General features: G+C 38.1%; 1 protein-coding gene across 2 annotated transcripts in view; it reads right to left on the reverse strand.

Annotated features, from left to right (window-relative positions):
* VWA8 (von Willebrand factor A domain containing 8) overlaps positions 1 to 20,111 on the reverse strand; it is a 400,056-nt gene that overhangs the window by 346,841 nt on the left and 33,104 nt on the right. For both annotated transcript variants that reach the window (XM_079778511.1, XM_079778510.1), the window contains exons 3-4: positions 8,936 to 9,066; positions 5,519 to 5,629 (exon numbers count right to left, since the gene is read on the reverse strand). In XM_079778511.1, the coding sequence (XP_079634637.1) occupies positions 5,519 to 5,629; positions 8,936 to 9,066 (242 nt within the window). The remainder of the gene's footprint in view (positions 1 to 5,518; positions 5,630 to 8,935; positions 9,067 to 20,111) is intronic.

Genomic DNA, 20,111 nt, shown 5'->3' on the forward strand with positions numbered 1-20,111 from the left:
GCAAACAATTATTCTGGAGGTCTGTGTCCTCATTTCCTAAATGAGAATATCCTCAAGGGGTAGTGTACACTATGAATCAAAGCAGTAGTGGAAAAAATGTTAAAGCTGTCAAACCCATTAAAATAGACATTATTATTAATACAGACATGATTTTGTCCCTAAAGAAAAGGGCACTGACCCCGAGCACACACACAAAGCTCCTTTGGGTCCTGAAGGAACTGGCAGAAAGGAGACAACAGGTTGGACTTCTAGCACAAATAGTGCCAAGACTCGGGCCCGGGTGCTGAGTGTGGACAGTATCACAGCAGCCTGTTTGAATGACTCCAATGGGCTAATGGCACCCGAAAGTATAAAACCTTCACCACTTCAAAATCAGACCTTGAGGCCAAAGGAGAGGTGCGAGATGAGCTATCTTTATTGGGACGGGCTTCCCAGTTAGACAGTCACTTGATCTAGGAATAGCTTGACACACCAAGTTGCATTTCCTGAAGGTGAAGAGCAAGATGCAGTCAGTGGTGCCTTCAAGATGGGCAGCAAGGCCAGCAGTCCACAACCCAGGTCAACAACGCCCCTCCTTCCCATGCTGCAGTGCTCAGTGCTAGTGCCTCCTTGCTGGTGAGAAATGGGAGTGTCCAATTGGAAGCATCACATGACAATGCACCTGCTGTAGACCACAGCAGTTTGCATGATGAACTTGGTATGCAGGCCTTACGTAATCTTGATTATAGAAACTTTAATGCAGCAGATAATGGGCCCCAAGGGAACCCCCACCTGATCCGGGACACCCTTCAGGGCAAACCAGCTGGCCCCCACCCCTGTACCAGGCCTCTATCCTATCTAATAAAAGAGTACTATGCAGATTGATCATCACTGCAACACACAATATAGCTGCCCCCATGTGGTCAAAGATCCTGCCCCCATGTGGACACAAGATGGCCACCACAAGATGGCCAGCAGGAGAGGGCAGTTGGGAGGCACCCGGCCTGCAAGGGAGGGCAGTTGAGAAGGACTAGGCCTGCAAGGGAGGGAAGTTGGAGGTGATCAACCCTGCAGGAGAGGGCAGTTAGGGGTGACCAGACCGGCAGAGGAGGGAAGTTGGGGGCAAACAGGCTGGCAGCAGAGTGGTTAGGGGGTGATCAGGCTGAGAGGCAGAAGCGGTTAGGGGCAATCAGGAAGGCAGGCAGGCAAGCAGTTGGGAGCCAGCAGTCCTGGATTGTGAGAGGGATGTCCGACTGCCCGTTTAAACGGGCAGTCGGACATCCCTTGAGGGGTCCCATATTGGCGAGGGTATAGGCTGGGCTGAGGGACAACCCCCCTCCATGCACTAATTTCGTGCACCGGGCCTCTAGTTTATAAATATAAGTTATTAAATAGTTAATTCTCAGAGGAGTTGTATAGTCTAAAGCCTTAATAATGAATATCCACTCAAATACCAATTTCGTGCCTTAATGACAGTATTTTATAATACTTTGATTTTTATTTCTCCGTACAATTTCTCTTTCTTGTGTTCAGAATGCATATTAATACCAATTTAAATAAATATAATGAAATTCTTATTAAAGAGTACACATTTGAAAAGAAAAAAATATATATATAGACATGATTTAATGATAATAAGATTCCAAAGAGCTTCAAATTACTCAAAGAAGCTACAATTATAATATATTCAGGAAGCCAAAGAAAAAATTTTTTAATTTTACATTTCAAGTTTTTTATTTTAAAATATTAAAATATCAATGACTTAGGTTAGTCACTTTACCTCTCTGGGTCTCCATTTCTTTTTAAAGGTACTCTATGGTACATATCTCATTGATTATGGTGACGATTAAATAAGATAACCTGTGGCACACAGTAAGCCTTTTAAAAAGGATTGGCTGTTATTATTATGAATACTATTATCCTTGTAGTCATTGTCATCATTATCATCATTTTTTCAGGGAAGTAGCATAATATGGTAGAAAAGAGCTAACTCTAAAACTGGACAAATTCCACCTCTGCTATTTATCAGTTGTATGGCCATGGCCCTCTAAGGGTCTGTTACTTCACCTATAAACTGAGGAAGTCACCTCCTTCCTAAGGATGTTTTGAGAATTAAATGCACCTACCACAGCAGAGGTCTCCTCAATAGAAGTTATGTTTATGTCCCTTGATTTTTTAAAATGAATTATACAAATCTGCCAAACAGTTAACATTATATGAGTAGAAAAGAATTGGCCTGTGCAAGATGGCAACATGGTAAGGAGCCAAGGCCTGAGTTACTAACACAGAGGCCACAGTAAACACAGACAGATTTTCTCCAGTTGTGCAAGTGACAATTAGAAACTATTAGACAATGTGGCTGCAAAGGGTCTGATGCAAGTACCAGAATTCAGCCACTCTAAAGAGCCTGCTTCTGAAGGAGATGCTTTCCAAATTCCATGTACTTAATTTATGAATGAACTTCTGAAAGACTACTTTGTAGTTTTCACAGTGGTTACATGTGGAAAGTGGCTTCAGCATTCATAAATGAGATAAAGTTTACAATATAAACTTTTCTCCTACTTGCTAAAATAAGTAAAAGAAATTTAGACAAGATAAAAGTATTTTCTGATCAATAACACAATTATTCAATTTATTATAAAGAATTGCTTTTGAGGACCTGTAATATTTAAACAGTGCCTTTAAAAAGTGAATCCTTATTTTTTTTCTATTAGAAAGAATCAAGAATAATCCAAAACAGAGTACACAGTAATATCAGATAATTATTTCAAGTGCATCGTTATACTTACTATTAACTATGTATATTGTACATCATGGAAATTCACAGTATTGTGTCAACCAAATTAACAAGATACAAATGTGAAAAGAGTTCCTAGCTAAAAAAGTTGAAGAAAATCATTTGAATTTCCCATCCTGGCTTTCTACTCCCAAAATTAACTTAAGAATAAAGAGTGTTTCCTCACAGTTAGACATAAACCTAAATGTTGTTTATTTGTAGCTTAGCTAATTTGTATTGATTTATATTTGAGTAATCCAAGCAATTGTATATTGACTTAAAGTCCTCCTCTCTTTAGAGTCACATGGCAATAAACAGAATAAATAACTATAATGGCAGTAAATAAAGTAAGAAAAAATGAGGACAATAATCAATTTTTAAAAGATTAGAATATTGATTTGGGCTTTTTCAGGTTATTTTCTCTTCTGAGGCAAATAAAAATCTCTCATTTCTCCATTGTGTCATAATATCAGCCATAAATTTTCATATTTCTGGTTCTTAACCAATTCTTCCAATTCTTCAATGTACAATCTGCTTACCAAAGTAATTACATTAAAATATTTAAATTAACTTCATATCAACAAGTAGATAAGTTATAGCAAATATTTACATAGATAAACATGGTGTACATTTCAACCTTGTTTTATATTCTATAAATTATCAGTACCACTCTCCTTTCCTTATCCACTCAATTCATCGACATCTTATAGAAGCAATAGTCAATAAACATAAAAATATTCAACCTGGTTAATAATTTTTAATACAAATTAAAGCCTATCAATTTGGCAAAGTACATACATGGAAATACTTAGTACTAACATTTTTCCTTTTGTAATTAATAGTAATCTATGCAACATGTGAATATTCTGGTCTCCAGAATATTCTGGTCTCAAAAATTTTTTTCACTCAGTTTTTTACAATTATACTTTTTTAAATTATAGAGTAATTGTGTGCTCATGTGATAGCTTCAAATTTAAAGAACCATGAAAGTTCCTTTCTCACCCCACCCCAGATGTCCAATCACCTTTCCACAGAGGTGAGCTCTGTTAGCTGATTCTTGTGTTTCCTTCTGGAAATTTCCAAGGTATACACAAGCACTTATAGATTTACTAGAGGCCCTGTACATGAATTCGTGCACAGGGGGGAGGAGGAACTGCGGGAGGTTGGCTGCCAGCCCCGAGGAGGGAGCTGTCCCTCGGTCCCCCTGGGAAAGGGGCCGCGTCTGCCACCATCCACCCCCGGTTCCCTGTCCCAGCCTGGGCCCGAAGGCCCTGGCAGGGTCAGGAGAGGAGGTGACAGTCACCGGGCCGGGCGTGGAAGGAACAGATGCCAGACTCGGGCACCACCATCGGCCCCCACCACCGCATGGTTCCCTGCCTCCCTCCCTCCCTCCTTCCCTCGCCGCCGCGCTGTCACCGCAGCAGGCGGGCGACCCCTGGGGAAGGGAGAGCATGGGAGCTAGACAAACCTTTGTGTCAAGGGCTGACTTTCAATAGATCGCAAGAGGGAGCAGCTCTGCTACATACGAAACCCCGACCCAGAAACAGGTCTCTACAAATGGCTTAGCACCAGGGGCTAATGGGGGCCGGCCGGCCAAGTGGAGGGGCCACAGGAGGTTGGCTGTGGGAGCGCACTGACCACCAGGGAGCAGCTCCTGCGTTGAGCATCTGCCCCCTGTGGTCAGTGCACGTCATAGTGACTGGTCAACAGGTGGTTCTGGTCGTTCCGGTCGTTTGGTCATAACGGTCACTTAGGCTTTTATATACATAGATTTTTTCACTTTTATCACAAATGGAATCATATTATATACACTATCTTGCAACTTAATTTTTTTTCATTCACATACTGGTCTTCTTTTCTACCACCACAAAGAGATTCATCTCATTCTTCTTAACTCTACTTACCACTTTTTATTTACCTCCTAAATGTACATCATTATAATTTCATTTATATGATATCAAACAATACCATAATAAACATCCTTGTATATATAACTTTGCATGCTTGTGTGAATAACAATTAAAAGAAAAATTGCTAGAAACATAACTGCTGGGTCAAAATGTATTCTTTACCTAGATATTGATTGCTAAATTTTCTTACAAATTGTATAAATTTATGACCTCATCAACAGCAATGCTCTTTCCTCAGCCCTTTTTCCTCATCAGCAATGGACATTAACAAATTCTTTAATCTTTGCCTATCTGAGAGATGGAAGAAAAATAGCAGCTCACTATTGTTTTAATTTTTATTTTTATAAATAAAATGGTCAAGCATCTTGTCACAAATGTGTTGAACATTTAAAATATTTTCTCTATGAATTGCACATTTAAAAACTCTGTCCTTTTTTTCTCTAGGTATTTTAACAAAGAACAATATTTAATATTTGAAGCAATAATTTGAAGAAATGTATAACAAGCTTCATTATAATATTAATAAAATATTATTTTAGTTGGTAATCTGTACCTAAGAACCCCCCCCCAAAAAAAAAAGTAGAAAGTAATTGAAAATTAAGAAAATGGCAAATGATCTTTAGCCAACATTTTAGAACCATTAATTTTATCTGTGGTTTCTTATTTAGTACCAAACCAAAAAGGCATTTCCAAGAACAGAAACTAAAAAATATCGAAATCAAATCTGTCTAGAGAGAATACAGTACAGCTATCTTTCACTACTACATGAGCTACCACTCTCTTTCTACTTTAAAAATCAATTCCGTATAGACCTGGAGTAAACAGTCATGTGTTAAGCGTGATCAGAACTTGCCTGATCGATGTAAAAGGCCGTGCCTGCACGGATCTCTCGACGCTGTTTGAGATCGGTTTCTGTGGTGTCCCTTGACAAGGCAATGTATTCGACTTCCCGTTTGGTCAGCTCCTGCAGAGCAGAGAGTGAAATTGTTCCAAAATAAAATCAAATTCCCAACATATGCTTTGAAGCTGACAATGCCACCGCCCTAGAGAAGTGTATTTAAAGGTAATTCTGGATTAAAACCTTTTGAGTCTCAGCTTTGAGAAAAATGCAATAAATTGAGCATTAATCAAAACATGTAGAGTTCTACTTTTACTGCACCCCATAATTTACCACTTAATAATTATTTACTATTTAAACAATAATAATCAAAATTAGATCTTATAAAACTTAATGTCTCCTATAGAATTCTTTTTAAATGTCATGAGTAATAATTTGGCTACCTGGTTCTCCCAATGATAGCCATTTCTGCAAGTAATGTTCATCTTCTTTTTAAGGGTGATTTAAATTAATTAATTCCATGAGCCAATGTTTACCAATTGTATACAATATGTTAGGTATTTTACCATGTGTGAAAATAAGATATATATATACCAACAGTCAGAAGAGAGAGATACATACACAGCTATTCAGAAAGGAAAAAAAAGAGAAAAAAGGGATGAAAAGGAGAGGGAGAGAAGGAAGAGGAGGCAGAGGAGGAAGAGGGAAAGGAATTATTTTACCCCCCAAAAAAAATCCCATATGATTTGAAAGGGAAACCATCTAGAATCCATTTCTTTTAGAATAATTTATCCATTTCTAAAGTTATTTTGCCCTACATGTAGTATCTATGAACAAAATTTTTTTAACATTATCCTTGATTTTACATTGAATTGAAAACAATGACATTCTCCAGTTAAATAAGGCATACAAGATGTTTTTACTAAAAAGGGAAAACTAATTTGTTGGAGTACAAAGAAAAAAGTTGAATGAGCATGCTATTAATGGTCCTTAATCACAAGCTCATTCAACTTATTTCTTTATATAGTACTCCAGTAAATTACTTTATACTCCAGAAAAGGGATTTTTTTCTCCACCTTATCTCCGTGTGATGGTGATAAAAATAAATTATTGTTTTTAATTTGTTTTCTTGAAATGTGCCAGTTGCAATGTGCCCATAAATTTAAGTATACATGGAAAGAAGGAAAATTTTTTAAATAGAGAAAACACACATCATAACAGTGATTTTTTTTAGTAAGAATGAATTGCTTATGAGCACACAATTGCAAGTAAAGTAGCAAGTTTTCTTTTTAGCAGAGACCCACTTCTTGTTTATGAAGCCCTGTCATTCACATTGCTTGACAAAGTGATGCATGCCTTTTATCACTAAGCTAGAGGCCTGGTGCACGGATTTGTACACTGGTGGGGTCCCTCGGTCAGGCCTGCAGGGATCGGGCCGAAATGGGCTCTCTGACATCCCCTGAGGGGTCCAGGACTACAAGAGGGCAGTTCTCCAGTGACACATCCCAGAATCAGCGCCCTCCTCTCTGGTTCCAGGTGAGTCTCCTGAGAACCACAGCTGCTAAGTCATGGCAGCTCAGGAGCTCCTGCGTTGAGCGTCTGCCCCCTGGTGGTCAGTGCACGTTATAGCTACCGGTTGGACGGTCTAATGGTTGGCCGGTTGCTTAGTCTTTTATATATATATAGATTGTACCACCGTAATAGCCTGAACTGCTACATCAAGGACAGCAGTCTTGACAGCTTCCTAAGACTCTGCATCAGCCAAAATGAGCACACAGTGCCCCAGCTGCTGCTGCACAGAAGCAGTTTGAGCGAGCTCAGAAACAGCACCCGAGCAGCAGGTAGAGGAGGCGGCAGTGGTCTGAGTTTTTTTTTTTTAATTATCTATAGAACCACTTTTATATGACGTAAATGTAAACACGACCATCAGATTATTTCTACTTAATTTCTCACTGATTCAGCAGGCTTGCCCCCACATTTCTGCCTTCACAGACCTCCTTTTCTGTGGCTGATACTAAGTTAAGCAGAGTACCCACTGCAGAGTCTGCGAGGCAGCTTGGGCTGGTAAGTTTTCTTAGGTGCATTTCCACATCCTAAAGCTGCCGCAGATCTATTTCACAATTTAAAGTTTATTTTATTTTAACATAAAGACATCACCCTTATAAGCTTATGTTGCATTTTTAACCAAGAAGATTCCTAAAATCTCCTACCCCTTCTCATTCTACATTCCTTCCAAACAAGCTTCCAAGTCTTGCCAGAATCAAAACAAAGTGAGATATTGTAGTCTTTGAAATTGGCCAGGTGGAAAGTGCACATCTTAAAATGAAAGAGGTTCTAGAATTTGAATTCTCAGTAGCTGGCTCTGCATTGTTAAACAAGACAGATTTGCCTTACATATTAATAAAGTGAGAATAGAGGATACAATGCATACAATGGCACATTATACCTCACAAACTGGTTCTAGGAACAAAAGATATGAGACGTATGGGCTAGAGGTACTTAAGTTCTGAATTGCTCATTATATTATCATTCCTGTCCTACATGATTTTGTGAGCAACAAATTCACCAGTGACATAAAAGAGTACACAAAGTATATTTCAACAGCATATTAATAAATTAATATCGAGAACACAAGGAAGATTTAAGAATGATTTTTCTCTTCATCCTAAAAAGTATCTTCAGAACAAAACAACTTCATTTGATAACATTCTTCCTCGAATCACTAGAACAATGCCTATTAATGAAGACAAAATAGAAAGAAGTCTTGTAATATTTTTTGTTTTGGGTTGAAAATTGAGTACTTCAACTCACTTTACAATATGCTTATAGAACTGCAAACATTTAAAAGGATAACGTGTCAGAAAGGGGAGATAATATGAGATTTAAAGTCTAGCTCCATCATTTCCTAACTGAAGAGAACTTGAGTAAGTTATTTAATGAACTTGTTTTCTCATCTATTTAAAGAAAAAAAGAGAGCATATAACACATGAGATAGTCTACAAACCCTAGGCTCTCTTTCTAAAGACCATATACCAGTAATATCAAAAAGTCAAGAGAATTATTTGGCCTTTTAAAATGTGGATGTGAGATAAGAGAATGTTCCCTAAGTATTATAAAACTAAGTTTTGTTTTGTAATCTCAGAGTTGCTGATTCTATCTGCTATACATTGACTAAATTTGTATTTCCTTTCCACTGGAAGTGGAGAACTTTCTAGTTATAACAAAAATTTGCTAAAGCTATGAAAAGTAATACATTTGCTTCACAAATAACTTATTCCAAACTCTTTGTAAACAAATCAGCCTCCAACATTAACAATTTTTTCCAGTAATGACTAATCCTGATATTTTTATAAATTCTTAATCTTAATTAATCTTCCAACATAATTTATCAAAGTTAAAACCCTTAGGAATGCACAAGAATCGACTGCTCACCAGGTACTGCATAGCAACGGCGCGTCGAAGAGGCCCAGGAGGTCCTATTAGAAAGACATCCTGCCCCAGAAGATCCTTCTGCATTATCCATCTTAGATGCTGAATTACAGATTGAGCCAGAGAATCTGAAACTTTAAAGGGAGGAGAGGGGGGATATAAAGTGAAATGCAGATCAAACTACTACATATAATATAAACCTCCAAGCAATCAATGAAAATTGTATATTATATTAAAATACATTGATACATACACCTGGTGAATTTTCACACTGTTTTACAATAAAAACATCATTACCAATATTAAAACAGGACAAAGTTTATGATATCACAAAGAGGTACATAACACTTAAAAGCTTATAAGAACATTTGAACACTCATCTGTAAGTGTCACTAAAGGAATGAAAGTGATTTTCAAGTATGATATGAAGAACAGTATCTTATTTTTCTCAGTTTTATAGTCCACCCCTTTTGTTCTAAAAGGGGGTATGATGAAATCATCCCAGACGATTAATGATTATTGTAGTCTTTTAAAATTTAAGAAAACTGTATTATAACTTAGTTAGCAATGAGATGTGAGATCTCACACTTCACAGTTAAAAAGTTTTATGAAGACTTAAATGCCTTCTTTAGAATTTGTTTCTTCTATACCAACTCTTTTGAGAATAGAAGATTACTCCATTCAATGCCCTTCTAAGTCTACTATTAAATCACCCATCAATCTGCTCATCTTCTGCCTAAGCATTTTCTGAAATGTTTGAGTTAATACAATTAATTTGTGTTTGCTCATCTGTAAATCACCCAGTGAACCAGCAGGTGCATTCCTAAGTATATAAGAAAAACTCTCACTCTTGTACATTAGGGGACACATCATAGCAGTGTTATTCAAAATAAAATTGGAGGTAGGAGATGGATAAAACACACACAATGGAATGTTATATAATGACAAAAACATTATAAACTACCACTACTTCAAACAATATGTTTAACTCTTAAAAGGTATAATATTGAGTGAAGAAATTAATTCTCATAATAAATCACATTTGGTACTATTTTTTTTTTCAATTTTTTTATTAAGGTATTATATGTGTACATATCTTACCATTGCCCTCCCCACACCCCACTCCCATATATGCCCCCACCCCCCAGAGTTTTGCATCCATTGGTTATGCTTATATGCATGCATACAAGTCCTTTGATTGATCTCTTATCTCCCCCACCTCTCCCTAACCTTCCCCTTGTAATTTGACAGTCTGTTTGATGCTTTACTGTCTCTGTATCTATCTTTTTGTTCAAGTTTATAATGTTCTTTATTATCCATAAATGAGTGAGATCATGTGGTATTTTTCTTTCATTGACTGACTTATTTCACTTAACATAATGTTCTCCAATTCCTCCCAGGTTGCTGGTACTATTTTGATAAAACTCAATAAACTGGCAAATTGAATTCATTAAAAATATACACATATACAATAAAACAGTGCTTGAAAAAGCAAAAATACAATAAATGATAAATTCAAGAAAATTGATATCTGGGCAAGGAATCAGATTCTCATAGTTACAATAGTATTGGTAATATTTTTCCTTCTTTTACCTCCCCTCAATAATAATGATAATAGTTATAATTTATTGCTTTCTTGTCAAGTGCCAGGTAAAAATACAAATGATTTTTTGCACAGTGTCTCATCTGGATCTTACAACATATAGTATGTAAGGATACAGACCTGAACTGAACTGCTCAAATCCCAATTCTGCTTACTAGCTATGTAACCTTACTCAGCTATTTAAACCCTCTGTGCTCCATTATACAGTTTCTCCAACTGTATAATGGAGATGATAAATGTACTGAGTTATAAAGTTGTTATGAGGATTAAATCAGCATTTAGAAGTGTCTGGTAATAGTAACTACCATATAAGCATTTGTTAAATACTCATTACCCTTTGTCCACCGATGATAAATGCATAAACCAAGAGTTAGACCTAAACTGTTTGAGTCCAAGCTTGCATTCCAGCCATATGTCCAATTGCCCTTCCAAAATCTTTTTAAAGGCTCTCCCTTCAGGTTCAATATTTTCTATAAGTGAGGACCTCACCTGGCTCCATTAAATTTAGTAGACTTGCTTTTCTGGACATTAATACTATTTCTTGGATTTTGGTGATAACAATAGCATATTTAACTCTTTTTATTAAAATTTTAAATTCATTCTATTGTTCATATTATTATCAAAGGACCTACTTCTCCAAAAAAATAAATCCCATTTCCACTTATATTTTAGTATAGTGTATTTTGTCAAAGAAAATATTTGTCAGGAAATTGCATTAAACCACTGAGAGAAAGCATTACGTACTGCTGTGTGGTGTCTGTGGTGTATTTTACATTAATGCTTGAAACTAGCTGTATTTTTAGTATAGCCTCAAGAAGGCATGAATCATACTTAAAAGCATTCCAGAAATAGAAACAAGATGTAAGACTGTACATTAGGAACATCTGCAAAACAAACTGCCAAACTGCCATGCATAACCTAATATAAACACAGCTCAGTGCATGAGAGAAATCCCCAACCTCAATGTTTTCAGGCACAAGATGCTACCTTCTAGGAGTCCACATAGTAATAAAATTATGTCAGAATAATACCAGAGAGCTTGATCCTATATTCTATAATTTCCTTCACTATGTAAGAATAAAACATCTGGTTCATGTTGAGGTAAATGCCTTATTCAATTCCTAGCCAATTTCAAAAAAATATGTACTATTTTTGCCCAGGCATATTCAAGGACTTTAAAATAATTCTACCAAAGGTACATAAATTATAATTTTCTCCCTCCACAGACTCAAATTTGTGAGATATATATATAAATTAAAATTTTAGAAAATTATGCATAGTTCAAATTCTATTATAACAAATCCTTCAAAACTAGTGAGGTTTTCTTACTGTCCCAAGAGACAACACAATATACCATAATGGAAAGAAAAAGTATTTGAAGCCAAACAGACCAAGTTGTGATTTCTCATTCTGTCCTTTACCAATATTCTTGGACAAATATTCTGAATCTTCTGGGACTATCTAAGGTTCCTAATTTTCAAAAGATAGGGAATAATACTTACTGCAGGATCAGAGGGAAAGCCCCTCGTCCAGCCCTTCAGTCAGTAAGAACCAAGTATGGAAGGGGATTAAAGAGACCGATCGTACCAAGAGCTAACAAGAATAGGGAAGAACTATAACTCTTTCTCGTTACTGGTAGAAATATAAAATAATACAACCACTTTGGAAAACAGAATGACAGTTGCTTAAAGTTCAACACTTATCTCGTGATATAGCCATTCACTACTAGCTATTTACACACACAAAGAGAAAGCATATGTGCATACAAAGAATTGTACATGAATGTTCAGAGCAGCTTTATTTCAAGATCCTCAAAATGGTAACAATAATCTCTATCAACAGGTAAATGAATAAACAAATTTCAATATTTCCATACCATGGAATACTACTCAGCAAAAAAAGAAATGAACTATTAAGACATGTAACATGGAAGAATCTCAAAAAAAAGTATGCTGATACTAGTGATAGAAACTAGAAAAAAAGGGAATATATTGTATGATCCCACTTATATAAAGTTTTTAAAAATCCAAATAAATCTATAAGCAGATAAATGATTCCCAGAGAATATAGGAACTAGGGATATTATAATGGGTACAATTAAACTTTGAGTAAATAATGAATTTATTTAATCAATATTTTTATTATAGTAACTAGAGGCCCAATGCACGAAATTCGTGCACGGGGGGGGGGGGGGGGTGGGGAGTGTCCCTCAGCCCAGCCTGCACCCTATCCAATCTGGGATCCCTCTCACAATCCAGGCCTGCTGGCTCCCAACTGCTCACCTGCCTGCCTGATTGCCCCTAACTGCTTCTGCCTGCCAGTTTGATCACCCCCTAACCACTCCCCTGCCAGGCTGATCAACGCCTAACTGCTTCCTTGCTGGTCCGATTGCCCCTAACTGCCCTCCCCTGCTGGCCTGGTCACCCCTAACTGTCCTCCCCTGCAGGACTGGTCGCCCCCAACTGCCCTCCCCTGCTGGCCCTGTCACCTCTAACAGCCCTCCCTTGCCAGCCTGGTCACCCCTAACTGCTCTCCCCTGCTGGCCTGGGTCCCCCCCAACTGCCCTCCCCTGCAGGCCTGGTCCCCCTCAACTGCCCTCCCCTGCAGGCCTGATCACCCCCAAATGCCCTCCCTTTCAGGCCTGGGTCCCCCCCAACTGCCCTCCTCTGCTGTCCCAGTCACCCCTAACTGCCCTCCCCTGCCGACCTGGTCGCCTCTAACTGCTCTCCCCGGTGGCCCGGTCACCCCTAACTGCCCTCCCTTGCCAGCCTGGTTGCCTCTAACTGCCCTCCCCTGCAGGCCTTGTTCCCCCAACTGCCCTCCCCTGCAGGCCTGGTCACCCCTAACTGTCCTCCCCTGCCGGTCTGGTCACCACCAACTGCCCTCCCCTGCTGGCCATCTTGTGGTGGCCATCCTGTGTCCAAATAGAGGCGGCCATCTTTGACCACATGGGGGCGGCCATCTTGTGTGTTGGAGTGACGGTCAACTTGCATATTACTTCTTTATTATATAGGATGTTTCATGATTATATACATATGCCAAAATTTAGGAAATTTTACATTTTAAAGATATGAAATTTATTATATGTAATTTATATTTAGTCACATTGTTAAAAATATTAGAATTGTGCATTAAAATTTAACAATGTTTATTATTTGACTTATGAATGATTGGGTTTTATCCTTTATGTTTTTTAGTGTTTTACAAGTTTTTTATATTGACTGTTTTATTTTTGTAATAGGAACAAATGTTTTTTTAAAAAACTATATTGCAAAATAATAATAGCCATACTGGAAGTAGGGGAAAACTGTGATAGAGAAAGTAGCAATATAATACGTGACATATATTAGGATATTTTGACTGAAAATTAGATCACAAAATACCCAAAGTTCAATTTGTAACTCAGTCTCCCAAAGTGCTTATCTATAAGGTGTTGCTAAATTAAGATAATTTACTAAAGATGTATTTGTTGGTCTTAGTACTCGTGACAAGACGTTGACAACTGTAAAATGAAACCAAGGAATGACCTTTGGTTATGAACATTATCTCAGAAAAAACAGGAATTTTCAGGTCCTGTCAAATGAGTCCAAATTCTTTAAACATAAAGTATGAACTTTCTATTTTTATAAGTCAGATTACAGAAAAAGCAATTAAAACATAATGAATGTATTCCTTACTTTGAAAAAAGTTTCCTTTTAAACCTGGGTTTTTTATTAGATTTGGCTAATACATACTTATCATAAGAAAAAAATCCAAAATGTAAAAAAATTTTTATTTATTTTTATATTTTTTTTATTGACTCAGAGAGGAAGGGAGAGGGAGAGACAGAAACATCAATGAGGAGAGAGAATCCTTGATTGGCTGCCTCCTGCACACCTCCTACTGGGGATTGAGCCCGAAACCCGGGCATGTGCCCTTGACCAGAATCAAACCCGGAACCTTTCAGTCTGCAGGCCGACACTCTATCCACCGAGCCAAACCAGCTAGGGCTATGTAAAAAATTTTTTAAATGATCTATTTTTAACACCTCCTATTCTTAATCCCACTCCTAAGGCAATACCCCAGAAGGAAATAAAAGTTTAAGAGCATGAAGTATATCCTTCAACACTTCTCTCTGAATATAGAATACCTGTAAAAGGTTTAAAAAAATTTTTTTAAACAAAAATGGTATCAGACTTTATATACTACTCTACAGTCTGCAATTTTTTAACAATATCACATGGACAGCCTCTTGGTTGTCTAATCTTTTTAAACAGCTGCAGAAGATAACACGATATGGGTATATAATAATTTATTCAATCATTCCTCTTTTTTTTTTGTAATATAAGTTGCATATATATTTCCAGCTTGTTGCTTAACTTCTAGCACTTCTAATATCATTTTCTTTCATCATCTCTTTTTTTAAATAAATCTTTATTGTTCATATTATTACAATTGTTTCTCTTTTTTTCCCCCATAGCTCCCCTCCAACCGGTTCCCACCCCACTCTCTGCCCTTACCGCCTGCACCCCCCCCCCACTATCCTCATCCAAAGGTGTACGATTTTTGTCCAGTCTCTTCCCACACCCCCCACACCCCTTTCCCCCCAAGAATTGTCAGTCCACTCCCTTTCTATGCCCCTGGTTCTATTATATTCACCAGTTTATTCTGTTCATCAGATTTTTAATTCACTTGATTTTTAGATTCACTTGTTGATAGATATGTACTTGTTGTTCATAATTTTTATCTTTACCTTTTTCTTCTTCTTCTTCTTCTTAAAGAATACCTTTCAGCATTTCATATAATACTGGTTTGGCGGTGATGAACTCCTTTAGCTTTTCCTTATCTGTGAAGCTCTTTATCTGCCCTTCAATTCTGAATGATAACTTTGCTAGGTAGAGTAATCTTGGTTGTAGGTTCTTGCTATTCATCACTTTGAATATTTCTTGCCATTCCCGTCTGGCCTGCATAGTTTCTGTTGAGAAATCCGCTAACAGTCGTATGGGTGCTCCCTTGTAGGTAACTGTTTTTCTCTTGCTGCTTTTAATATTCTCTCTTTGTCTTTTGCTCTTGGCATTTTAATTATGATGTGTCTTGGTGTGGTCCTCTTTGGATTCCTTTTGTTTGGGGTTCTGTGCACTTCCTGGACTTGTAAGTCTATTTCTTTCACCAGGTGGGGGAAGTTTTCGGTCATTATTTCTTCAAATAGGTTTTCAGTATCTTGCTCTCTCTCTTCTTCTGGCACCCCCATAATTCAGATGTTGGTACGCTTGAAGTTGTCCCAGAGGCTCCTTACACTATCTTCATATTTTTTTATTCTTTTTGCTTTTTGCTTTTCCGGTTGGGGTTTTTTGCTTCTTTGTATTTCAAATCTTTGACTTGATTCTTGTGTTGCTCTAGTCTGCTGTTGGATCTCTATATTATTTTTTATTTCAGTCAGTGTATGCTTAATTTCTAGTTGGTCCTTTTTCATATCCTCAAGGTCTCACTAAATTTATCGGCCTTTTCTAGAAAATTCTTGAAAAACCTTATAACCTTGGTTTTGAACTCTATATCCAGTATTTTGCTTTCCTCCATTTCTTTCATTTGTGACCTGTTTCTTTGTCTCCACATTTTGGCTGCTTCCCTGAGTTGACAGAGTGGCTTTGTGTGCTAGGTGTCCTATAGGGCCCAGTGGCTTAGCCTCCTCAGTTACCTGAGGTGGACACTCTTGGTGCACCCCTTTGTGGACTGTGTGCACAGTCTTGTTGTAGTTAAGCCTTGATTGTTGTTGGTATCACTGGGAGGAATTGACCTCCAGGCAAATTGGCTGTGAGGATCAGCTGTGTCTATGATGGGAGAACTTCTGTGCTGGAGACACCCTTATGAGGCAAGACTTGCTTCAGTGGGGCTTTGGTGCTCACTGAGTCTGCCCCCTGAGTATGTCCCTTATGGATCTGAGGAGTTGTAATCTGGATGGTCCCACTGTGACCCCTGGGTACACTGGCTCTTGGATCTCCAAGGAGGTGCAAATTTAGCCTCTGCCTGAGGCCACCCAGCAGGAGCTATGGAGAGATCTGCAGATTCCTCTTCTTTGTTTGGGTTTTGGAGGTTCCCAAATGAGGCCCAACTGTGAAGCAATGCAAGCTGCTGTGGGGCCTTGGGCCTTCTTTTGGATGTTCTGGGTCTCACTGACTCAGCTGCAGTTTGTTAGGTAAGTTTAGAATTCAAAGGACCAGGCCATTCACATGCAAAAGCCTCTGTGCTCAGCTTGGATGGGGCAGTGTCTCAGGGCGGAGCAAGCAGCAATGGCTTCGTGGGGCGGGATCTCAGGGCGTAGCAAACCGCAATGGCTTCCCATCCGCCCTGCCCTAAGAGGCCCCTGGGTCTCAGTGTCCCATGGTAATCGCTGCAAGCACCTCTGAGAGAAAGCCGCCCTCGAGTTCCACCTGCTTCCAGACAGTCCAGTTTCTCCCCATATGAGTCTGGGTCCCCAGAGTCTCGCCCAGAACTGGAGTGCAGAGCAGTCGGGAGCTTTTGTCTCCCTCCCGACTGAGAAAGCCAGCCGCATCCTCAGTTGCCAGCCCTCTCCATGCGCACACCTCCGTACCTCTGCCTTCCACAGCTCCTGTGAGTCTCAGTGTGCTTTTCTCTTTCCTTCTAGTTGTAGAATTTCCACTCAGCCAGCCTTCCTATGGTTCTGGATGATGTCCATTTTGTCTATTAGTTGTAGTTTGTTTTTTGTGTGTGGTTTTTTTAATATATTTTATTGATTTTTTACAGAGAGGAAGAGAGAGGGATAGAGAGTTAGAAACATCGATGAGAGAGAAACATCGATCAGCTGCCTCTTGCACACCCCCTACTGGGGATGTGCCCGCAACCAAGGTACATGCCCTTGACCGGAATCGAACCTGGGACCTTTCAGTCCGCAGACCGACGCTCTATCCACTGAGCCAAACCGGTTTCAGCTTTAGTTGTAGTTTTGAAATTGTTGTGCGAGGCAGCAGTTCAGGTGTTTATCTATACCGCCATCTTGGTTTTCTCCTCCAATCATTCCTCTTGATTCACTCAGATAGCTTCTTGTTTTTGTCACTACCAAAAATGCTGCAATATATGTTGTGTACAAATATCCTCTTTTATGTGCTGGTTTTTTCCTTAATGGATAGAACCTAAAAATAGACTTCTACATCAATAGCTACTACCATATTATTTTCCAAAGAGATCATATGCACTCATGCTTATACCAGCAATGTATGAAAATGCCATTTCTCTGCAACCTTGTAGATACCAAATATTACAATACTTTTAAATTTTGACCCACGTTATGCATGAAAAGTTCTATCTTATTGTATAATTTGTATCTCTCTAACTATTAACCATTGTTATAACATATGTTCATACACTTATTGTCCACTTGGACTTCATTTCCCGTGGCATGCTACTTAAATCCTTTGCCTGTTTTCTACTGGATCACATGATGTTTCTCATCAATTTGTAAGGTATACTTGTATATTATGGGTATTAATCCTCTAGCTATTGTATGTATTATGTATACATTAAAAATGTGATTTTTGAGTTACAGGGTTTACTGCTTGAAGTCATTTTCTCTTTAAACAATGTCATAAATGGTGACTGAATTACCAGGTGGATCCAAAGAAGCCTATATAACATATTAGAAAGCTCAAAAAGTGTATGTCTGCAATGAAAGTTGCAGAAAACAACAACAGTCATTCAACAGAAAAGAAAATGTATCGAAAATGTTAAGCTATCTTGAATATGGTGCCTGGGAGAAAGAAGACTGAAGAAAAATTAGGCACTAAATAAAGATTGCAGTAGAGACTCTAGAGCAGTGATGGCGAACCTATGACACACGTGTCAGCACTGACACACGTAGCCATTTCTGATGACACGCGGCCGCATGCCGAGGATGAAACATTTGCTGCTCCTGAGGATGAAACATTTGCGACTAGAGTCTTGGAGTTAGTTTTTTCCTCAAAGTGACACACTACCCGAGTTATGCTCAGTTTTTTGGCGAAGTTTGACACACCAAGCTCAAAAGGTTGCCCATCACTGCTCTAGAGGAAACTTCAGGCCACCTTAAAGGGTTTTAAAGTGCTGGACTCTTGATGGAACTCTTCCTTTTGAGGGCTCTATTTTTAAAAATACATCTAAAGAAATCTCAAAGGAAATCCTTTCCTCAAATTCTAGTAAAATGAGAGGTGATTAGTGCAACGATTAAAAATAAGGTAAAGCTTAAGGATTGGAGGCCTTGTTTCTCAGATTGTTTTTCAAGCTCTGACTCTATTAGTAAGAGAATCTTAGTCACACCTTCCAGGAGGCCATCTGTGTAACCTTTGTCACTAATTCATTACAGCTGACAAGTGCTGCAATGGCTGTTCCACATCATCTACATTTACACAAAAATGACAATTTTTTCAATAGTGTTCTGTCATTTATGATGCTGATAAGTTTCTCAAACCTTTTAAAATTATTTATAAACTAAAGACAAAGGATACCCTGCCCCCCAAAAAACAACACACACAAAAAAAAAACAACAACATCTCATCCTGTTGACTTTATGCCAAAACATTTTAAAAGCAGTTTTGTAATTCTTGCAAAATATCTTTGTTGGCCCTAACTGCCTGGATAAGAGGTCAGTGTGTCCAGTAAAACTTAAATGACCTCACATAATTAATCCACAGACTGCAACAAGAAAGTTATATAAGGAAGTTGAAATATCTCTGAGGTCAGGTTTAAAGTCATCTATTGAACACTGCTACCCAGGAGCACAACCTCATAAGGCAAACCTGGAAGAAATACCAACTTTGATACTATATAGTTTAACTTCAAGCACAAAAACATGAAGGAAATCTCTTATCAAAAGCTGTCAATTTCATCTAAGCGATAAGATTCAGCTTTCATACAAAAGGCAAGAAAAGCTTTAATTATCCACTTCAATACTTGCAAGTGAGAGACCAGGGGCTAAGATGATAAGTGGAAGTTCTAATGGTCAAGGCAGGAGGTGAAAAAACCTAGATAATAAAAAACTGAAGAGCAATCCAACTCCTGTGTCCACTATATGCCAGGCACTGGACTATATAGATACTGGAGACAGAAAAGATGGCCTGCCGTGCCCAACACTGTGACAACTGACTATAAAATATAAGCATTCATTACCTCAATCAAACAGTCACCAATTGAAGAAATTTCACTGTGATGAGGTAATATGCTTTCCTGTGGTTTTTAATAGAATTTCAGACTTCCACTTACGAATATTTCCAGTCTACAGTATCGGCCAGGCCAGTTAGAAGGATTTCTACCCTTCTATTGGATAGATGTTAAATTTGAATATCAAAGTTCATATTTCAACATTGTGGTTTTCATTTCTTCATTACTAAAAGACAATAGTGAGTTTCAGTGCCCCGAATACTAACTTTGATAAAGACAGAAATAAATAGCACTGCCATGCCTCTGCTATTCCAATATTTTCCAATATCTTTTCACACTTAATTCTAAAAGAGTTTCTTTCATACTCCAGGAGTTATTTTATTTTGTTTTATGTTTGTTTTTGTGTTTCCTGCCCCCCAGGAGTTATTTTAAAGAATAGTAGCCAGAGAC

This window comes from Cnephaeus nilssonii (genome assembly GCF_951640355.1).
Source record: "Cnephaeus nilssonii genome assembly, chromosome: 8".
Classification (NCBI taxonomy): domain Eukaryota; kingdom Metazoa; phylum Chordata; class Mammalia; order Chiroptera; family Vespertilionidae; genus Cnephaeus; species Cnephaeus nilssonii.